The sequence below is a fragment of the Pongo pygmaeus genome, chromosome 19 (genome assembly GCF_028885625.2).
Source record: "Pongo pygmaeus isolate AG05252 chromosome 19, NHGRI_mPonPyg2-v2.0_pri, whole genome shotgun sequence".
Taxonomy (NCBI): Eukaryota; Metazoa; Chordata; class Mammalia; order Primates; family Hominidae; genus Pongo; species Pongo pygmaeus.
In genome coordinates this window covers 17,543,920-17,562,685 of record NC_072392.2, presented here as the reverse complement: position 1 = coordinate 17,562,685, position 18,766 = coordinate 17,543,920, and the positions used below count along the sequence as shown (strand labels likewise).

The window sequence follows — 18,766 nt, the reverse complement described above, 5'->3', positions numbered from 1 at the left end:
CACGGTTCTGCAGGCTGTACAAAAAGCATGGTGCCAGCATCTACCTCTGAGGAAGCCTCAGGAAGCTTTTAATCCTGGTGGAAGGCAAAGGGGGAGCAGGCATGTCATATGGCAAGGGAGTAAGCAAGAGGGAGATGCCAGTCTCTTTTAAATAACCAGCTCTCATGTGAGCTCATAGAGTGAGAGTTCACTCATTACCACAAGGACAGTACCAAGCCATTCAAGAGGGATCTGCCCCCACGACCCGAACACTTCCTGTTAGGCCCACCTCCAGTGATGGAGGTCACATTTCAGCATGAGGTTTGGAGGAGGCACACATCCAAACCATGTCATTCTGCCTCTGGCCCCCACAAATCTCATGTTCCTCTCATTGTAAAATACAGTCAGTCACCTATTCCCAATAGTTTCCCGAAGTCTTAACTCTTTCCAGCATCAACTCAAAAGTCCAAAATCTCAGCTGTGACTCAAGGCAAGTTCCTTCCACGTATGAGCCTGTAAGATCAAAAACAAGTTATTGATTTTTAAGATACAATGGTGGTACAGGCATTGGGTAAACAGTCCCATTCCAACAGGGAGAAATCAGCCAAAAGAAAGGGGCAACAAGCCCCACACAAATCTGAAACCCAGCAGGACAGACATTAAACCTTAAAGCTCCAAAATAGTCCTTGACTCCATGTCCCACATCCAGTGCACACGGGTGCAAGGGGTGGGCCTCCAAGGCTTCTGGCAGCCTTGCCCTTCTGGCTTTGCTGGGTGTAGGCCGTGTCCCATTCCCAGAGTTCCACTAGGCAGTGCTCAGTGGAGACTGTGTGTGGGGGCTCCAACCCCACGTCTCTCTTTGGCACTGCCCTAGTAGAGTCTCTCAGTGGGGGCTCTGTCCCTGTGGCAGGCTTCTGCATGGGCACCCAGACTTAGGGAATCCTCTGAAATCTAGGCAGAAGCTCCCAAGCCTTCTTCACATTTGCATTCTGTGCATCTGCAGGCTTACCACCACATGGAAACCACTAAGGCTTACAGCTTGTACCCGCTAAGCAGAAAACCAGGCAGTGTCTGGGGCCCTTTGAGCCACAGCTGGGGATGCTGGGAGCAGTGTCCCTAGGCTGTGCAGGGCAGTGGGGCCCTGGGCCTGGCCCCCAAAACCGCTTTCCTCCTAGGCCTCTGGGTGTGTGATGGGAGGGGTTGCCTCAAAGATTTCTGGAATGCCCTCAAGGCTGTTTTCTCATAGTCTTGGCTATTAGCATCTGGGTCCCTTTTAGTCATGCTAATCTGTCTAGCAAGTAGTTGCTCCAAGCTTGGATTCCTTCTCTAGTACAGGGGCAGGGTGCAAATTTTCCACATTTTTATGTTCTGCTAACCTTTTAATGATAAGTTCCAACTTTAAGTCATTCCTTTGCTCCTACATCTGACTATAGGTTGTGAGAAGCTGCCACATCACCTGTTGAATGAGGCTTAGAATTTCTTTCACCAGATACCCTAAGTCATTACTCTTAAGTTCAACCTTATGCAAATCCCTAGGACATGGGCATAATGCAGCCAAGTTGTTTGCTAAGGTGTAACAAAGGCGACCTTTCCTCCAGTTCTCCATACTTTTTTATTTCTATCTGAGATCTCCTCAGCCTGGCTTTCACTCTCCGTATTTCTATCACCATTTTGGTCACAGCCATTTAATCAGTCTCTAAGAAGTTCCAAACTTTCCTTTGTCTTCCTGTCTTCTGAGCCTTCCAAACTCTTTCAACCTCTGCCCAGTACCAAGTTCCAAAGCTGCTTCCACATTTTTAGGTATCTTTATAACAACACCCCGTTCCTTGGCACCAATTTTCTGTATTAGTCTCTTTTCTGCTGCTGTAAAGAAACACCTCAGACTGGACAATTTATTTTTCAAAGAGGTTTGTCTGGCTCACTGTTCTGCAGGCTATACAAGAAGCATGGTGCCAGCATCTACTTCTGGTGAGGCCTCAAGAAGCTTCCAGTCATGGTGGAAGGTGAAGGGAGAGTAGGCATGTCACATGGCAAGAGAGGAAATGAGAGAGATGCCAGGCTCTTCTAAACAATTAGCTCCCGTGTGAATAACAGAGTAAGAACTCACTTATTACCACAAGGATAGCACCAAGCCATTCAGTAGGGATCTGCCTGCATCACCCAAAAACCTTCTTCTAGGCCCACCTCCAACATTGGAGGTCACATGTCAACATGAGATTTGGAGGGGACACACATCCAAACCATATCAGCCACTTAATGGATATGTGGTTATAGGCATGGTTTCCTAGTTGTAAAAAGGAATAATAAACCATAACCCTTCAGTCACAAGGCTGTTGAAAACTCGAATGACATGTAAAGATGCTAACACATAGGAGGTAATTCCGTTACCTGCGTCCCCCCAACCCCCCACCAGCCCCACCGTGATTCTATTCAATTCCTGTGATTTCAGGTTGTTTCTGCTACCCCTACACTGTGCCAGTTCCAAAGATGGATGAAGGGCATGTGATCACACCAAAAAAGGCTTCTACTTAGTGCTGAAAGCAAAATCAGCTCAGTGTTGGTGGTCTTTGCTCCCTCTGCCCTCCGCATTCTGCCTGTTCTTTTCCCTTCACAATTTCTGTCATCCTTGCAGTGAATTAAAGACTCTAACCCTCGTCCCTGCCTTAGACTGCCACTAAAGCTTTCATATAACATGTGCGGGAAAATGAGTTGAGCTTTGTTATCAGACAGAACTAGGTTTGAATTCAAACTTCTCCCTTTGCTAGATAAATGACTTTGGGCAAGCCTCTTAACTGTTCACACTCAGGTATTGTTCATCTGTGAAAAAAAAAAAGACATGTTTTCTGTATTGCTTGTCTATTAGTGAGTAACAAATTAAACATTTAGCAGCTTAAAGCAATGTACATTTATTTTCTCAGTTTCTGTGGGTCAGGAATTAGGAGTGGCTTGGCTGAGTGATTCTGGCTTAGTTCTCACATGAAGTTGGGATCAAGATGCCCCCAGGGTTGCAGTCAACTGACAGGTTGCAAGACTTGATGGGGTTGGAGGATCTTCTTCCAGGGTGGCTCACCCATAGACCCAGCAAATTAGTGTGGCTGCTGGCAGACGGCCTCAACTCATTTCCTCCCCGGGAGGACGTCTCTAGAGGGCTGCTTGAGTATCCTCTTGACATGGCAGCCAGCTTCCTTCACAGCAAGTGATCCAAGGGAAAGAAAGCAAGACAGAGCTGTGGTGCTTTTTATGACCTAGCTTTGGAGGTGTCATGCTGTCATTTCCACAACATCCTATTGGTTACACAGGTCAGCCTGTTCAGTATGGGAGGGGACTACACAGGTGTAAATATTAGTAGGTGAGTGTAATTTTGTGCCATCCTGGAGACTGACAACCACTTTTTGTCCACATTCTTCTGGAGTGGGGCAGGGAGGACCCAGACTGGGTTTCCAGGAGCTGAAGTAGGAGAAAGACAGAACTGGTGCGTGAAATACACAGCAAAACCCAGGACTAGGTCCATGGGACAGAACCAAAACAAAGCTAAACCACAGAGATTCACAAATGAACATGAGATCACAGGATATGTATAAAGCATGGAAAAGAAACTGTTGACATGGCTACTTTAGAGGCTGTGAAGTGAGGTAGTTCTTCAAAGTGCTGATAACAGAACCTACTGCCCAATTTAAGAGTGTCCACGGTGTACCAGGCCCTGCGCTAGAAACCTTACACAGGGTATTACATTTTATTATCACACGGACTCTGCAAAGTAGTTGAAAAAGCCCTAGCCGAGCGTCAACTGATCTGGATTCTAGTTCACCCCTGCTGCTGATTAGCAACTTGTATTGTCTGTGCCTCAGTTTCCTTGTGTGAAAAAGTAGGGATAATGCTACAGACCCCATTTATTTGTGCCAAGGAATAAAATGAGTTGATACGTGTAAAATACTTAGAGCAATGCCTGGCATGGGATGAGCTCTCTGAAGAACATTAGCTGCCACTGCTGTTGCTGTTACTGTCATCACCATCTTCAGTCTCCTCTTGATTATTATCACTGTTGCTGCGTAACTTTATCAGACTGCAATCTCCTAATCAACAGGAGTTGAATGGGAGGCTTAAACACTGCAGTTGTTTTCTGAAGTCCTTTCATCACTGTGGAAGAAGAACCAATGAAAACATTTACAGAAAGCTGCTGCTTTGAGGAAAAATGTTTCACTACTAAGGCCATTTCTGGTAGGCTTAGCTCCGAGTTGGTTCCCCTGTTATGTCTTGGGCTGCAGCTTTTCCTTTGCCTCCGTTCCAGGTGGTGATGTTCTGGACTATGATGCTGAACGGTCCTTTACCTAGAGCCCTGCAGAATTCGGAGCACCCAACTCTCCAGGCGAGTGCCTGTGATGTCCTGTCTTCCATCTTGCCAGAGGCCTTCAGCAATCTGCCGGTAACGTAAGAGTGTTTTCTCACCCTTAAATCATGGCTGGAGCACCAGAGCTAGAATTTGGTGCTTTTGCATTTTGAACCAGTATTCAGCAGCATCTCTGATGAAAAGGTGCTAGTTCACTTGAGTTGGGGATGAGGGCACTGGGAACAGCAAATAGGAAAATTTGAAGCCTTAATATATCAGGAAAGCTGTTTCCCCCTGTGCGTTAGAATGTAGGTGGTAGAGGCAAGGGTAGCAGAAGCTTGGAAGGCAGAGAGATTTCAGGAAGATTTCATATCCAAACTTTAAAAGGCCTGAGTTGAAGCCCAGCTCTTCGACTTGCTAGCTCTTTGACTCTTAACCTCTCTAAAACTTGGTGTTATCATCAATAAGATGATAGTCATGTGAAAAATAACAAGTATGTGAAAATACTTAGATTTGTTGTCCAACACATATGGTATTTGTCTTAGTCTGTTTGAGCTGTTATAATAAAATACCATAAATTGGGTGTCTTCTAAACAACAGAAATGTCTTTCTCATAGTTCTGGAGGCTGGAATTAAGATCAAGTCACTGACAGACACAGATTTGGTGCCTCGGGAGGGTTCGCTCTCTGGCTCACAGACGGCACCATGTGAGCTGTGTCTCAAGTGGTAGAAGGGGCAGGCAGTTTTCTGGGGCCTGAATCATAAAGGCACTAATCTCTTTCATGAGGGCTCTGTTCCCATGACTTAATCTCCTCCCCAAAGCCCCACCTCTGATACCATCACCCTGGGAGTGAAGATTTCAACACAGGAATTTTGGGGGGAGCATAAACATTCAGAATACTGCTATTCAGAATAGCAGTATTCAGACTGCTTTTTTCCTTAGTCCTCAATGACATTTGCATCCATTCTTATTTATATAAATGAGCTTCTATAAAGAAGGCAGCTTTAATAAAGGTTAAATGTGATGAGATGCCGTGTGTGTCTTGCACAAAAGTGCGTACTCAGATAATCATGGAATCTGAACTGAACCTGCTCTTTGCCACGGTAGCCTCAAGGTCGCAATGGCGTTCAACTCCCGAATATGGTCTCAGACACAGATATTTCACATCTTTTATGGAAGCCTTTGGCTCGTAGTTATTTCATTCTCATTTTTCCCTTGTCAGCCTTCTCATTGCAGAATGACAGGCAGATCCTGTGCACCACAGTGCTGCTTGGGCTGAATGACAGCAAGAATCGCTTAGTGAAAGCTGCAACTTCACGGGCCCTGGGAGTCTGTGTGCTTTTTCCCTGTCTCAGACAGGTCAGAGTGAGCCTATTTAGCTCTTCTGTGCCCCTTTTGTAGTCCATGACACCCCTATTTTGTGGATATAGAGCTCCTGCATTGGATGGTAAAGGAAACTAAATTGCTTTGTAATCTGATTTCTTTAATTGCTACTAAAATATGGTCATGGGCCAGGCGTGGTGGCTCATGCCACCATGGGAGGCTGAGGCGGGTGGATTGCTTGAGCTCAGGAGTTTGAGACCAGCCTGGGCAACTTGGCGAAACCCTGTCTCTACAAAAAATTTTAAAAATTAGCCAGGCATGGTGGTATGCACCTGTAGTCCCAGCTACTTGGGAGGCTGAGATGGGAGGCTCACTTGAGCCTGGGAGGTGAAGGTTGTAATGAGCAGAGATCACACCACTGCACTCCAGCCTGGGTGGCAGAGCCAGACACACACACACACACACACACACACACTCTCACACTCTCTTTCTCTCTCTCCATATATATATATATAGTGTTATACGTATAGTTATATATATGTAACTACAGGTATTACCATATATATACCATATATATAAATGAACTAAGGCATTACCATGTATATAGATGGTATTTATTCAATTTTTAATTATTTAGCACACTGCCTGGGACCTTAGGCACCCAATAAATGCTTCAATTAATGAATGATCTAATAAAAATGAAATGGGACATTACCAGGTGATAGTCATCATTTAGAAAGCTGACATAGTTTTTACTAAGAAGGAAATAATGTCCTCTTTCACTCTTACTTGTGACATTTATCTCACTGAGTGGTGTGTAGTACATAGGATGTGTTTTGGAAATGGATTTCTTTTTCAGAACATCATTTCTCAAGATGGAAATCAAGCAAGCAAAGAGTTCACAGATAACTGTCCCAGGCCAGGTTATATATTCGATGTTCATAAGAGCAAAATCCATAGGCTTCTCGGGTGTCCATGGCACATACCAAAATCATGGGAGCTTCCCCTGGGATTTTTTTGAGTGTCCAAATTGTAAAATATCAGAAGAACAGTAAATTGATTGAGTAGATGAATTTTTATTTCCAAGTAGAAATGTGCGTGAAGGCTTCTAGCTTTATCTGAAAATAAGTTTGAGAATTTCACAGGTAGCAGCATGACCTGCTAAAGTAACTTCAGTGTTTTGTTTTGTCTTATAGGATGTCATATTTGTTTCAGATGCAACAAATACAATATTGATGTCACTTGAAGACAAGTCTCTGAATGTTCGAGCCAAAGCAGCCTGGTCCCTGGGCAACCTGACAGACACTCTGATTGTCAACATGTAGGTGACTGAGCTTGCTTTCCCCTGCTGACTTCTGAGATTGAGGGCCCAAGAGAATGTCCTCGATCTCTACCATGAAAGAATCAGCAGTAGTTCCCGCATATTATGTAGTCAGTCTTCCTGCTTTGTTTTGTTTTGTTATTCCTTCAGAAAATAAAATTAATAAGCTGTCCTTAATATATATTAGGAATATGTTAAGACATATATGTATTAAAAATACTGTATGCCGATATAAGTAATATGTCCACATTATAGAAAACATAAAAGCAAATCCTTAGTAATGGTTACTGTACTTTTAAAATGCATTTAAAAAAATTTCTTAAAGTAGTATATTCACAGGCTAAAAAAAATCCAGATAGTACAAAGCAGCATTCAGTGTGAAGCCTTTCTTCTACCCTGACACCTTAGTTCCCCTCCCCAGAGGTAGCTGGTTATTCATGTGCAAGTGTCCTGCTTTTTGTTACTTCACCGTATAAGCGACATGTAAAATGTGTAAGCATTCTATTATTGACTTGTTAGAAATCCTTATTTATGATTACATAATGAACACTGTGTGATGATTATTTAACCATTTTTCTATTACTGAACATTTGTTTTAGGCTTTAGGCTTGTAGGCTTTTATATTCAGTGAATATTTTTGTGCATGAAATCTGCATTTTGAGATTTTTTTTTGGAGACATTCCTAGGTGGGGAAATATTGAGTCAAAAGATGTATACTGTAAGTTTCTTGATATAACCTAAGCAGATTTGTTAAACTGTTTTCCTAAACTTTTATGCTTATGCTAAGTGAATATATTTCTATATGTATATATTTAAGTGTATTTACCTTTTAACATGTGTTGCCTGCTTTGGGTGGAACAGGGAAACACCAGACCCAAGTTTCCAGGAGGAGTTTTCTGGTCTCCTGCTCTTGAAAATGTTACGATCAGCTATAGAAGCATCCAAGGATAAAGACAAGGTAGACTCACAACAAAACCCAGTATCTCCCAAACAGATACTTAATGTATTGTAGCTGCAGTGTGGTAGTTTAGTGTGGCTTGATGTTCCTCAGACTATCCCACCAAATATACTCTTGTTCAAAGGAGACTGTGGGTGTGCTCAGGGTATAAACCCCCCACCCAACCACCCACTCCAGGCCTCCCACATAATCCGGTCACTAAACAAATCCCAGCGGGCCCAGCCCCAGCTGTTACCTGGCTTTTCAGAAACAGAATTCGGTTGGGAATGGCAGCTGCTTAGACAGGTCTGTCCCCAGAAAGCCCCGGGTATGGATGGAGTCCCGTCTACCCTCTGGTTTCCACTGGCACATTTATCTACCAACATTCTGTCCAAGTCTCCTCTTCTGAGCCCTCACCAGAATCACCCTTAATGAAGAGTCACAGGGAGAAGACGTCCATCCACGCATCAGGAGACAGGCCTGGAACAGAGCCTTCCTGCACAGCCTCAGAAGGGACCCACCCTGCTGACACCTTGATCTTGGACTCATGGCCTCCAGTACTGTGAGACAGTAACATTCTGTTGTTGAAGGTGCGCAGTCTGTGGTACTGTAAAACAGCCCTAGGAAACGAACGCAGCCTGTTAGCCCACAGATGGTGAAGGGATGGAATGCTCCATGGAGCTCCAGGCTCACTGTCTGCAGCTCCTAAAGTGTGCTATGGGACCCTTGGGTGGGTGTAAGTACACAGGGTAATTTTGGGTGGTTCAAGGTGAATAATTTCAATTGACATAACAATGTATTTATCTTGCTGGGTAAATGAGGGATCCCCAACTGTTAGGAACCAGGCTACACAGCAGGAGGTGAGCAGCCAGCCAGTGAGCAAAGCTTCATCTGTAGAAACAGCCACTTCCCATCCCTCGCATTACCGCATGAGCTCTGCCTCCTGTGAGATGAGCGGTGCCATTAGATTCTCATAGAAGCACGAACCCTACTGTGAACTACGCATGCCAGGGACCTGGATTGCGTGCTCCTTATGAGAACCTAATGCCTGATGATCTGTGACTGTCTCCCATCACCCCCGGATGGAACCATGTAGTTGCAGGAAAACAAGTTCAGGGCTCCCACTGATTCAACTGATTCTACATTATGGTGAGTTGTGTAATTATTTCATTATATATTACAGTTAAATAATAATAGAAATAAAGCACACAATAAATGTAATGGGCTTGAATCATCTCCGCATCATCCCTTCCCCTTCTCCTGGGTCCGTGGAAGAGTTGTCTTCAAGAAAACTGGTCTCAGGTAGCAAAAAGGTTGGGAACCACCGGTGGAAATGCTTCAAGGAATAGTTAAGCAGCTTAAGGTTTACATGCTACAAAAAATACAGGTTTAAATGCTAATAAAACTGGGTGCAAATGAAAACACTCTTGCTGTGGTCCAAGGAATCTTAAGCATTCTGTCAGAAAGACTTGCAGCTTGGAGCTGCAGCTGCCCTCCCACATCCTGTCCACTGTAACCCCTGCAACACACAAACACGCGCACACACACACACACATGCTGTGCTTCATGCCCTCACTAGAGTGGCCTGGGAGGGAATGCATGTGGTTTTTTTTTTTTTTTTTTTTTTTTTTTGAGTTGGAGTTTCACTCTTGTTGCCCAGGCTGGAGTGCAATGGTGCAATCTCGGCTCTCTGCAACTTCTGCCTCCTGGGTTCAAGGAATTCTCCTGCCTCAGTCTCCCAAATAGCTGGGATTACAGGCATGTGCCACCATGCCTGGGTAATTTTGTATTTTTAGTAGAGATGGGGTTTCTCCATGTTGGTCAGGCTGGTCTCGAACTCCTGATCTCAGGTGATCCGCCCACCTCAGCCTTCTAAAGTGCCGGGATTACAGACATGAGTCACCGCGCCCAGCCGGGAATGCGTGCTTTTAGGAGAAATGAAGACAACTCAGGCCCCTCATTCTCCTGGTGTTTGCACAAGTGCCTTCTCCGCAGACCATGCTTCAGTCTCTTTCTTAGTTCTCCTTCTTACTGAAAGAGAGAAGCAGAGCCCCAACATGTACCCAGCTGCTTAGGGCCCAAGCCAAGTATACAAGTTTCCTGGGGAGCCTAGTGAGTGGAAGGCACTGCAGATCCTCCCCAAAAGCGGCGTCAGTTTTTGATGGATCCTTGAGCCCAGGAAGGCAATAGACAAGACATCATGGTTCACCGGAAGAGAAAACAAAAATGCAGTGAGGAAGGGCAGTAGTCAAAGGTTTTCTGCTCCACGAGAAGGGGTTCTCAGGGCTCTGAGCAGCAGGCAGAAGACTTTATTGCACGTGTGGTTAGGTGATGGCGACCTACAGTTTTCACTGGGAACTGGGATCCAGAGTAACTCAACCTCCTACTCATGCACGTCTCTCTCTGTCTCTTTGCGTTTTGTGTCTCTCTCTCCATCTCTCGCCCTCCTTATCCTCTCAGTCTCCTCTGTCTCTCTCCCAGTCTCTCGTCCTCTCTCTCATTCCCTTCTCCTCATCTCTCTTTCTCCTTTTCCAGTTCTCTCTCCCTCCTCATCTCGCTGCATGCTACTGTTCAGGCTCCTGGGGCTCCACGTGGATGGGCGGACACGGGACTCCTAGGCTAATTTTCACGGGACAAGCACAGGGCTGCAGGACCTAGGTCCCCCACCTCCCAGCACCCTCAAAATGAGAGGTGTGGGGTGTGCCCGTGCTCTCCTGGGTGGGCGCCCCACGCTCCAGGAAGCAGAAACTGCAGGACAAAGCTGGCGCAAGTGACATGCCCACATGGCTGCCAGCTTCCATCTTGGGATCTGCTGAGGCCAAAGCAGAGGACACCTGCCCACGACCGACCCCGCACCAGGGTGGGGGGAGGGGTGGGTTTGGGGGTGGGAATGGGGATGGGAGCAGCCACTCCAAAGCAGTCCCTGGCTGGCTTCCTGCCCTGCACCCTGTCATGCAAGGCCTCTCCTCCTGCCCCAGCCCTGCCCCTCACCACCTCCACCCCTAGACTGTCCAGATCCAGGCTCCAGAAGTCTCCCAAGGTCCAAGAACTAAGGGCAACCACTGGGCTCTGCAGCCCCTAGTCCATGAGTCAGCCACTCCTCTGCATGCTGACAAACCTTGGCTGTCACTTATCCTCCACCCCAAACCAGCCTCAGCCCCATCCTACTGCAGGCCTGTGTGGCTGCTGGAGAAGCTGGGCTCCTTTCCTCACCCCGAGGCTGCCTGATATGCTTTCTGGATCCTGAAGAAAACTGACCCACTATTCTCATACTGGTGCAGCTTCTTCCAAGACCTCAAAACTGGACAACGTGAACTTGTCTTGTTTCTTGTCTCTTCTTGGTAGGTCTGTCATTGGGACAGTACAAGATTGGGGGGTGGGGGGAGACAATGGATGAATGGATGGATGAATGGACATCCCCCCACCAGCATTACAACCTCCTCCTAAACATAGTCCTGAGAGCTCTATTTCGTGGTAAACTTCCCCCTTCCCACCCTGGTCCAGGGAAGCCCAAAGGCCATCACCCTCCACCCACCCTTCCTGGGGTCCACTCTACTGTCTGCTTGCCCAGATGTCTTAACCCGGCTTTACCAAGCTAGAACAGATAGCAGGGATGAGTCCCCAGCCTCTGCCAGGAAGATTTGCCAAAATGTTCTCAGTTTAGAAGCAGGGGCAGTGACGGGGCCTAGGGATGACCCCAGTGTTGTCACTCAAGTAGCAAGAAGGGCAAGGAGCCCTGTTTCCTGCCCTTACCCTGGGAGAACTTGGCCGGGGCTCCACAAGGCCCTGCAGGGGCAGCAGGAGAGCAAATCCACCCTCCTCTTGAGGAAGTCACCACCATCCCTAGGAAGCAGCAGATGGGGGCACACTGGCAGAGACCTCGTGTGCTATAGGGCAAGGCCAGCAGATCTGTACTCAGCTTCAGTCCCAGGGGAGCTGCAAGATAGACTGATATGCTCACAGGTTTGGCTCTGTGTCCCCACCCAAATCTCATCTGGAATTGTAATTCTCCTGTGTCAAGGGAGGAACCTGGTGGGAGGGGATTGGATTTGGGGACAGTTTCCCCCGTGCTGCTCCCCGGATAGTGAGGTAGTTCTCAGGAGAGCTGATGGTTTCAAAGTGTGGCACTTACTGGTTCTCCACTCACTCCCTCCTGCCATCTTGTGAAGAAGGTGCCTGCTTCCCCTTCACCTTCTGCCATGATTGCAAGTTTCCTGAACTGCAAGTCAGTTAAGCCTGTTTCCTTTATAAATTACCCAGTCTCACGTATTTCTTTATAGCAGTGTGAAAACAAACGAATATAGTCTCCTTCCCTGAGGTGCCTTCTCCTTAGGCAACCAGCTGCCCCCATGCTCCTCCTCTGCCCCCTGGTATTTCCTTTCACCTCATGAGGCCCAAGTGATCCACATGGCCAGCCCCAGCCCCATCCTACTGCTGGCCCATGTGGCTGCTGGAGAGGCTGGGCTCCTTTCCTTACCCCAAGGCTGCCTGATATGCTTTCTGGATCCTGGAGAAAACTGATCCACTCTTCTCATACTGGTGCAACTTCTTTCAAGACCTCAAAACTGGACAGCGTGAACTTGTCTTGTTTCTTGTCTCTTCTTGCTAGGCCTGTCATTGGGACAGTCCAAGATGTGGAGTCGGGGGAGACAATGGATGAATGGACAGTAGTCCAGGGAGATGTCCCTGTGAGTCCTGAACTGCGCCCTTCCTCCAGTGAGAAGCCTTCCTGAGTGAGTTTATACAGTCATCCCTTGGTATCCATGGAGGATTTGTTCTAGGGTCCCCAGGGATGCCAAAATCCATGGATACTCAAGTCTCTGACATAACATGGCCTAGTATTTACATATAAGCTATGCACATCCTCCCATATACATTAGACCATCTCTAGGTTATTCATGATGTGTAATACAATGCAGATGCTATATAAATGGTTGTGATACTGTATTGTTTAGGGAATGATGACAAGAACAAAGTCTGCACATGTTCAGTAGAGACACAACCATCCAATTTATTTTCTGAATATTTTCCATCTGCTGTTGGCTGAATCCACAGATACAGAGCTCCTAGATACAAGTGCCAAGTATCCTTTGAGAGTAGGGTGGGTGAGGTTGCTAATGAGTACAGGGGAGCAGGTGTTGATCAGGAGGGCCCTGCACTGGGGCATCTGGACGCCCTGTCTCAGGACTTGAGACTCCGTTTGGATGGCACAGGCAGACTAAGCCCAAGTCAAAGCCCTCCCCTTGGATGTTCATTTTATCCCAAGCTCTTTCTGGACCCTGGAATTTGGCATCCCTTAGGCCGTGGGTGGAAGGACAGCTGAGCCACGTGTTAGATAACATGTCTAGAGGAGTGAGCCCCTACTGTGTGCCCGGCACTTTCCCCACAGGATCCTCTAGCTAAAATATCCAAGGGTCATGGAGAGAAATAGCCAGTTAAAATACCAGAAATGAAGAAGTGATACCATTAGAGACACTAAAAAAGACCATTAGAGATACTAAATCACCATTAGTTAATAGTATTAGCTTTTGTATTCTGAGATTCAACAGAAACAGTCACTTCCCTCCACCCCTATGTGTATCCCAGGACCACCCTGGCTAGGGAGGGCTGAGTTCAGGGAGGTCTGATGCTGGTCCTGGGCTCCGGGGATGACAGTGATGAGGAACTGGGTGCACACATGAGTGGGGGAGCCAGGCCTGGCCAGAGAAGTAACACACATGTGCACAGACATGTTTACCCACATACACGTGTGCACGCATGTGCACAAACACAATGCAGGCAGGCATGTTGACGCCTCAGGCGGCGGAGGACCTGACTCTGGGCCCTGCTGACCCGGGCAAGGCCCCATTGTGATGCGTGCCATGACATCAGAATGTCACTGGTGCTTAGCACCTATCCGCTCTCCAGCCTGTGTCTGTGTTCTACAGCAGTTACTAACACACAGTGGTGTTGGTGAGCAGCTTGTGGACTCAAAGGTTTTCTCCCTGAGAGGCATAACCCAGGCCAACTGATTCATCAGAATCAGGTGAGTGTCACCTGCTCTCTTCCCTCCAGGCTGACTTGGGGACAGTGGCTATGGTATGGGCGGTGTTGGCCTCTGGGCAGCTACAGAGGAGGGTCATCCCTGAGCAGTCACCGGGCGCCCGTTCTACACTGCCTGTGTAGACGATTTTCTCTTTCGTCCTCACGGTGGCTTCGTAGAGTGGGTGCTGTTCCCGAATGTACCCATTCGACAGGTGAGACATCTGGGGTCAGAGAGGCGGTAACCGGCCCGAGAATCCAGACACGACCCTGGGTTTTGCTCTCAGCCCTGCTGTGTGCCGTGCTAGACTTCAGGCCTTAACCCTGAGACCTCCCTGCTCTAGATCCCAAATCTGCCCAGATTTCCGATCCCGATGGGGCAGAGCCTGGCCGTGGAAGAGACACTGGGATGGATCCACTGTGGGTGGGGAGGAGGGAAGGGTCCTCAGAACACACCTGGGGCCTAAGCTGGGTCCTGATGGTCACTGTGGGACCCACTGGACCCACACAGTCCCTTGTCTGGGAGTGGCATGGGGAGCCTTCTGCCCTTGGGGAGTTGTGGAAAGTGAAGGAGCCCTGGAGGGCTGGCTGAGGGGAGACTATCTTCTCTTGTGTTCAAAGGGGTCCAGGCACTGGGGTTCTCCCCAAGTATTTCTTATTCTGTCTGGCCTCGCTTTCCTTTTGCCCCGAGTATTCTTAGGAAGGATGGTCCATCTAGATGTTCTCCAGGAGCGAGGACCCACTGTTCTTCATCAGTGACCCAGGAAAATGAAGCCCCCTCCTGTAGGGACAGCTCAGAATGGTGGAGTCCACAGTCCCTCCCTGAGAGACATGGTTTCCATGAGCACAGTGGCTGCTTTGGAGACACTAGATCATTTTCATCCCCAAAACCAAACACACTCCTGCTCAAATGGCATTATTCCTAAAGCAGCTTCACTGGTTAGACTGAAGGGCCACGGTAGCCCAAGTGATGAGCACGGTAGAACGGAGCAGTCAGGAGAGATCTTGTTCCCCGTAGGAAACTGGGCATCTCTGTGGCCCTGAGCATCCAAGGAGGCCGATCGTACAGAGACCTCTGGTGCCTGACCGCAGTTCGCATCCACATCCCTGGAATAGCCCATCACAGGCTTTTCACCCTTGGCAAGTGGACACCATTCACCCTGCCGGGGCAGGTGTGTGTGCATTTCCTGGCATAAGGGGACAATGGGATTCTCTGTCCAGGTCCCACTCTTCTTGAGTCCTTGGGAAGATGCCCAACCCTGCTTGGGGCTTCAGACTGCAGAGACCCATGGAGGTGTGGGCCACGGGGTTTGGCCCCTTTTTACTGGAGTGCAGTGGTGGAATGAAGGTTATACAACCAGCCAGCATCTGGGAGCCCGGCGGGAGCGGTTCAGGAGTTCTCTGAAGCTGTCGGGTACAGTGTAACCTTTAGACAATTTTGTCTCACAGGATGGACATGATAGAGGAGGCAGATAGTTTGCAGGCACAGGAGCGGGAGGACATAATTATGAAGTATCAGAAGGTACAGTTGGGTCTGCTCCTTGGAGGGAGGTCTCTTCCAGTGCACCCTAGTCAAAGGGTCCTGGGTTCCCTAGGAGCACAGGGCAGGGATGGGTGGCCAATACCCCCAGGCCCTTGCACCCTTTACCTTGGACCCCTCACCAAGGCTCCCTCTGGGTTACAGGGACACCGAGCTGGGCTGCCAGAGGACAAGGGGCCTGAGCCTGTTGAAATCTACAGCAGCATTGATCGCTTTGGGATTCTGCAGTGAGTCCTCTGTGCTCCCCTCACCCCTAAAGCAGCTGTCTCAGCTCAGGGATGGGTTTGCTTTTAGAAAAGCCTTTCTGATGCAGGACATGTCTCGCCAGGTCTGGCCAACCTCTTTTCCAGGGTCAGAACTCCTCCCTGGCTCCCCTGGAGGTCCAGCCTGAGGTTGCGGTTGGGCCAGAGGTGCAAGGCCCATGTAGGGAGTGGGTGGGAATGGAGACTGGGCTAGGCCAGGCCCCTGGGCTCTCAGCAGTTCTGTCGGCAAGTTAGCACAAGAGGAGCGGGGCAGCCTGAGCTTCTGGTCCTGTGTACCAGGAGACAACCCCAGTGAGATCCAAGGGTTGTGGCCACAGGGTGAGGAGACACCTGGCCCAGCCTCAGGGCTGTTGTCCAGCAGGTCTCTCAGAGCCCACCTGCCTCTGTCCTCCCCCATTTCCCTAGAACTACAGCCCTCCCTGTCCCCATGGGGAAGGGGGAAAGGTGTGGGGACAGTGGGGGCTTTGGCCCGAAGAGAATGGGGGAGAAGACGGGAAGGGCCCCGCTCTGGGCATCTCACGGTGAGACTAGGGAGGCAGCAGGGCTTGTGGTTAAAGACCCTGGGTCTGGTGCTGGGAAGGGATCTGGGGCCAGGTAAGAGGAGCCCAGCCTGGAGCCCATCCCTCAGGGATCATAGGATGGAGAGAGAGCAGATGCCGGGCAAGATAAGGTGGGAGGGAGCTTATGAGGCGTGCCACTTCTGAAACGCAGGGTGTGTGGCTCAGGTATAGGGAGAGGCAGGTGGATGCTTGGCCAGCCTTGGGGCTGTTGTCCAGCAGGTCTCTGAGGGCCCACCTGCCCCTGTTCTCCCCCATGTCCTTAGATCTACAGCCCTCACTGTCCCCATGGGGAAGGGGGAAAGGCATGGGGACAGTGGGGGTTGTGGCCCTAGGGGAATGGGGGAGAAGATGGGCAGGGCCCCATTCTGGGCATGTCACGGTGAGGCCAGGGAGGCAGCAGGGCTTGTGACTAAAGACCCTGGGTCTGGTGCCGGGAAGGGATCTAGGGCCAGGTAAGAGAAGCCCAGCCAGGAGCCCATCCTTTGGGCATCATAGGATGGAGAGAGAGAGCATCCCGGGGGAGGTAGGGTGGGAGGGAGCTGATGAGCCGTGCCACTTCTGAAATGCAGGGTGTGTGGCTCAGATGCAGGGAGAGGCAGGTGGATGCTGGGGGGTCAGAACCTGCAAGAGCCTTGGGGCTGTCAAGTGGGATGGGTCCCTGGTGCACCCAGAGTACACCGGGCAGGTCTCAGGGCAGGCTCCCTTGACCCAGGTGGGGTGATGTGGTCACTCCCTGAGGGACTCCTGTCAGGGCCCGGTCACCCACCCTAGGTGGCCCCCATCCCATCTCAGGGCTAACCTTTCTCAGCTCCAGCAGAAAGCACCACCTCGAGTCCAGGACGGGCAGCCCCATTGTGCAGCCTGACCACCCCCATGCCAGGGTCCCAGTAACCCCAGCCAGGCTGTCCCTGTACTCCTTCTTCTCCCAGGTCCTGCCCCTCCTGGGAGTCAGCCCCACAGGAAGGCCCTTGTCCTCCCTTCCCTGTGCCTTCTCCCGGGCTGAGTCCTGAGCTGGATAGGGACAGAGCCAGTCCTTTCTGGGGGTCGGCTCCCAGGCTTGGGCGGCTCCAGGCCTTGTGCAGGTCCTCAGCTCTGCCTGGGTTGCCTTACAGTGAGACGGAGCTCCCTCCTGTGACTGCCCGGGAGGCGAAGGTAAGAGCCTGATGCATGGAGGGGCTGGTCCAGGGACGTAGGGACTGGGCGGGTGGTCAGTGAGGCAGAGGAAGCAGCTGGCCTGGGTGGTGGCGGGTGAGGGCAACACGCTGTCATTGGGAGGGGCAGCAGAGACCTGACCCCAAGTTGCCGTAACTTTGGCAGTTTGTTAAAATTCCAAAGTGAGAACCACAGTCCTGGCTTGGAGGTGGCTGCCTGCTTGTATCAGGAGCCCACCTAGAAGCTGGGACCTAAGACTGGTGTATCTGTGGCCTGAGGATGGCACATCCTGGGGTCCCAAAGCCAGCCCACTGGTGCTCATTTGCTCAAAGGCTCTCAGCCCTTAGGGTCTGCCCTTCCCTGGCTCCTTCCAGCTGGGTCCCACCAGGGATCCAGAGCCCAAGACCCAGCATCCACGGGTGGCTCTGGGAAGCCTGGCAGCTCCGCTAACTCCAACATGTCTCATTTGGCAGCAAATTCGGCAGGAGAGAAAAAGAAAGAACAAGTGGCTGGAGATGCTGGGTGAATGGGAGACATATAAAAACAGCAAAAAGGTAATGTGTGGAGGGAGAGGCCCCTGGAAGTACTCTCTGCAGAGACATGGGTCAGGCACCCATGGCTTTGGCCTGGCACCGTCAGCCTCTCAGAGCGGGGGTGGCACACTGTCCTCGCCCAGAGGACTGCAGGCCTGGTCGCCAGATTGCCTGCCTATTCGTGCAAGCGTCACCTTGCTGGGAAGGAATCTGAATCTAGGGCTGGGACCACCTGGAGTTCAAGGCTAGGGATGCCCTAGTGACCTGAAGGAAGAAAAAGGTGCAGATCAGAGTTTCGACTCTGAGTGTCCATCCACTCTTTCAGTCCTGGGAAGGCAGACCCTGCCCCAGCTTGATCTCACCTCTACTGAGGAATCATGGGGCCAAAACCAACAATTTCCAGAATCCCTAGGCTCTGGTCCTTGCTGGGGTCACCCCGTGGCCTGTGACACCAGATTGTTTTCTGCCCACAGCTCATAGATCACATCTATAAGGGCGTTCCCATGAACATCAGGGGCCCAGTGTGGTCAGTCCTCCTGAACATTCAGGAAATCAAGTCGAAAAACCCCAGAAAATATAAGGTACTGTCAGCCAGAGCACAACAAACAGGACAGGCCGTGTCAGGGGCCCAGGTCTCCAGCTGGAGGGAACGTCAAGCCCACCCTGTTGGGGGTGGGGGGGGATGGTCAGATGCACATCCTGGGCATGGACAGTGGCATAGTCACCAGAGACAAACTCAGCTCTGGTGACCCTACCTGGCTTCAGTAACAAGCCAAAAAGCAGCTTTCTGCAGAAGGAAACCTTCCTTC

General features: G+C 49.8%; 1 protein-coding gene and 1 pseudogene across 4 annotated transcripts in view; both read left to right on the top strand.

Annotated features, from left to right (window-relative positions):
* The window catches only part of LOC129017497 (HEAT repeat-containing protein 6-like), a 33,816-nt pseudogene extending 24,506 nt beyond the window's left edge, over positions 1–9,310 (top strand).
* The window catches only part of LOC129017143 (ubiquitin carboxyl-terminal hydrolase 6-like), a 51,870-nt gene continuing 42,077 nt past the window's right edge, over positions 8,974–18,766 (top strand). For 2 of the 4 annotated variants that reach the window (XM_063656603.1, XM_054457328.2), the window contains exons 1-7: positions 13,062–13,913; positions 14,928–15,081; positions 15,359–15,431; positions 15,594–15,676; positions 17,385–17,424; positions 17,898–17,978; positions 18,431–18,538. In XM_063656603.1, the coding sequence (XP_063512673.1) occupies positions 15,360–15,431; positions 15,594–15,676; positions 17,385–17,424; positions 17,898–17,978; positions 18,431–18,538 (384 nt within the window). In that variant the 5' untranslated portion in view covers positions 13,062–13,913; positions 14,928–15,081; position 15,359. Of the gene's footprint in view, positions 9,038–11,039; positions 11,230–12,497; positions 12,622–13,061; positions 14,125–14,927; positions 15,082–15,358; positions 15,432–15,593; positions 15,677–17,384; positions 17,425–17,897; positions 17,979–18,430; positions 18,539–18,766 lie in introns of those variants that run through there. The other 2 variants (XM_063656602.1, XM_063656604.1) reach the window with 2 other exon arrangements.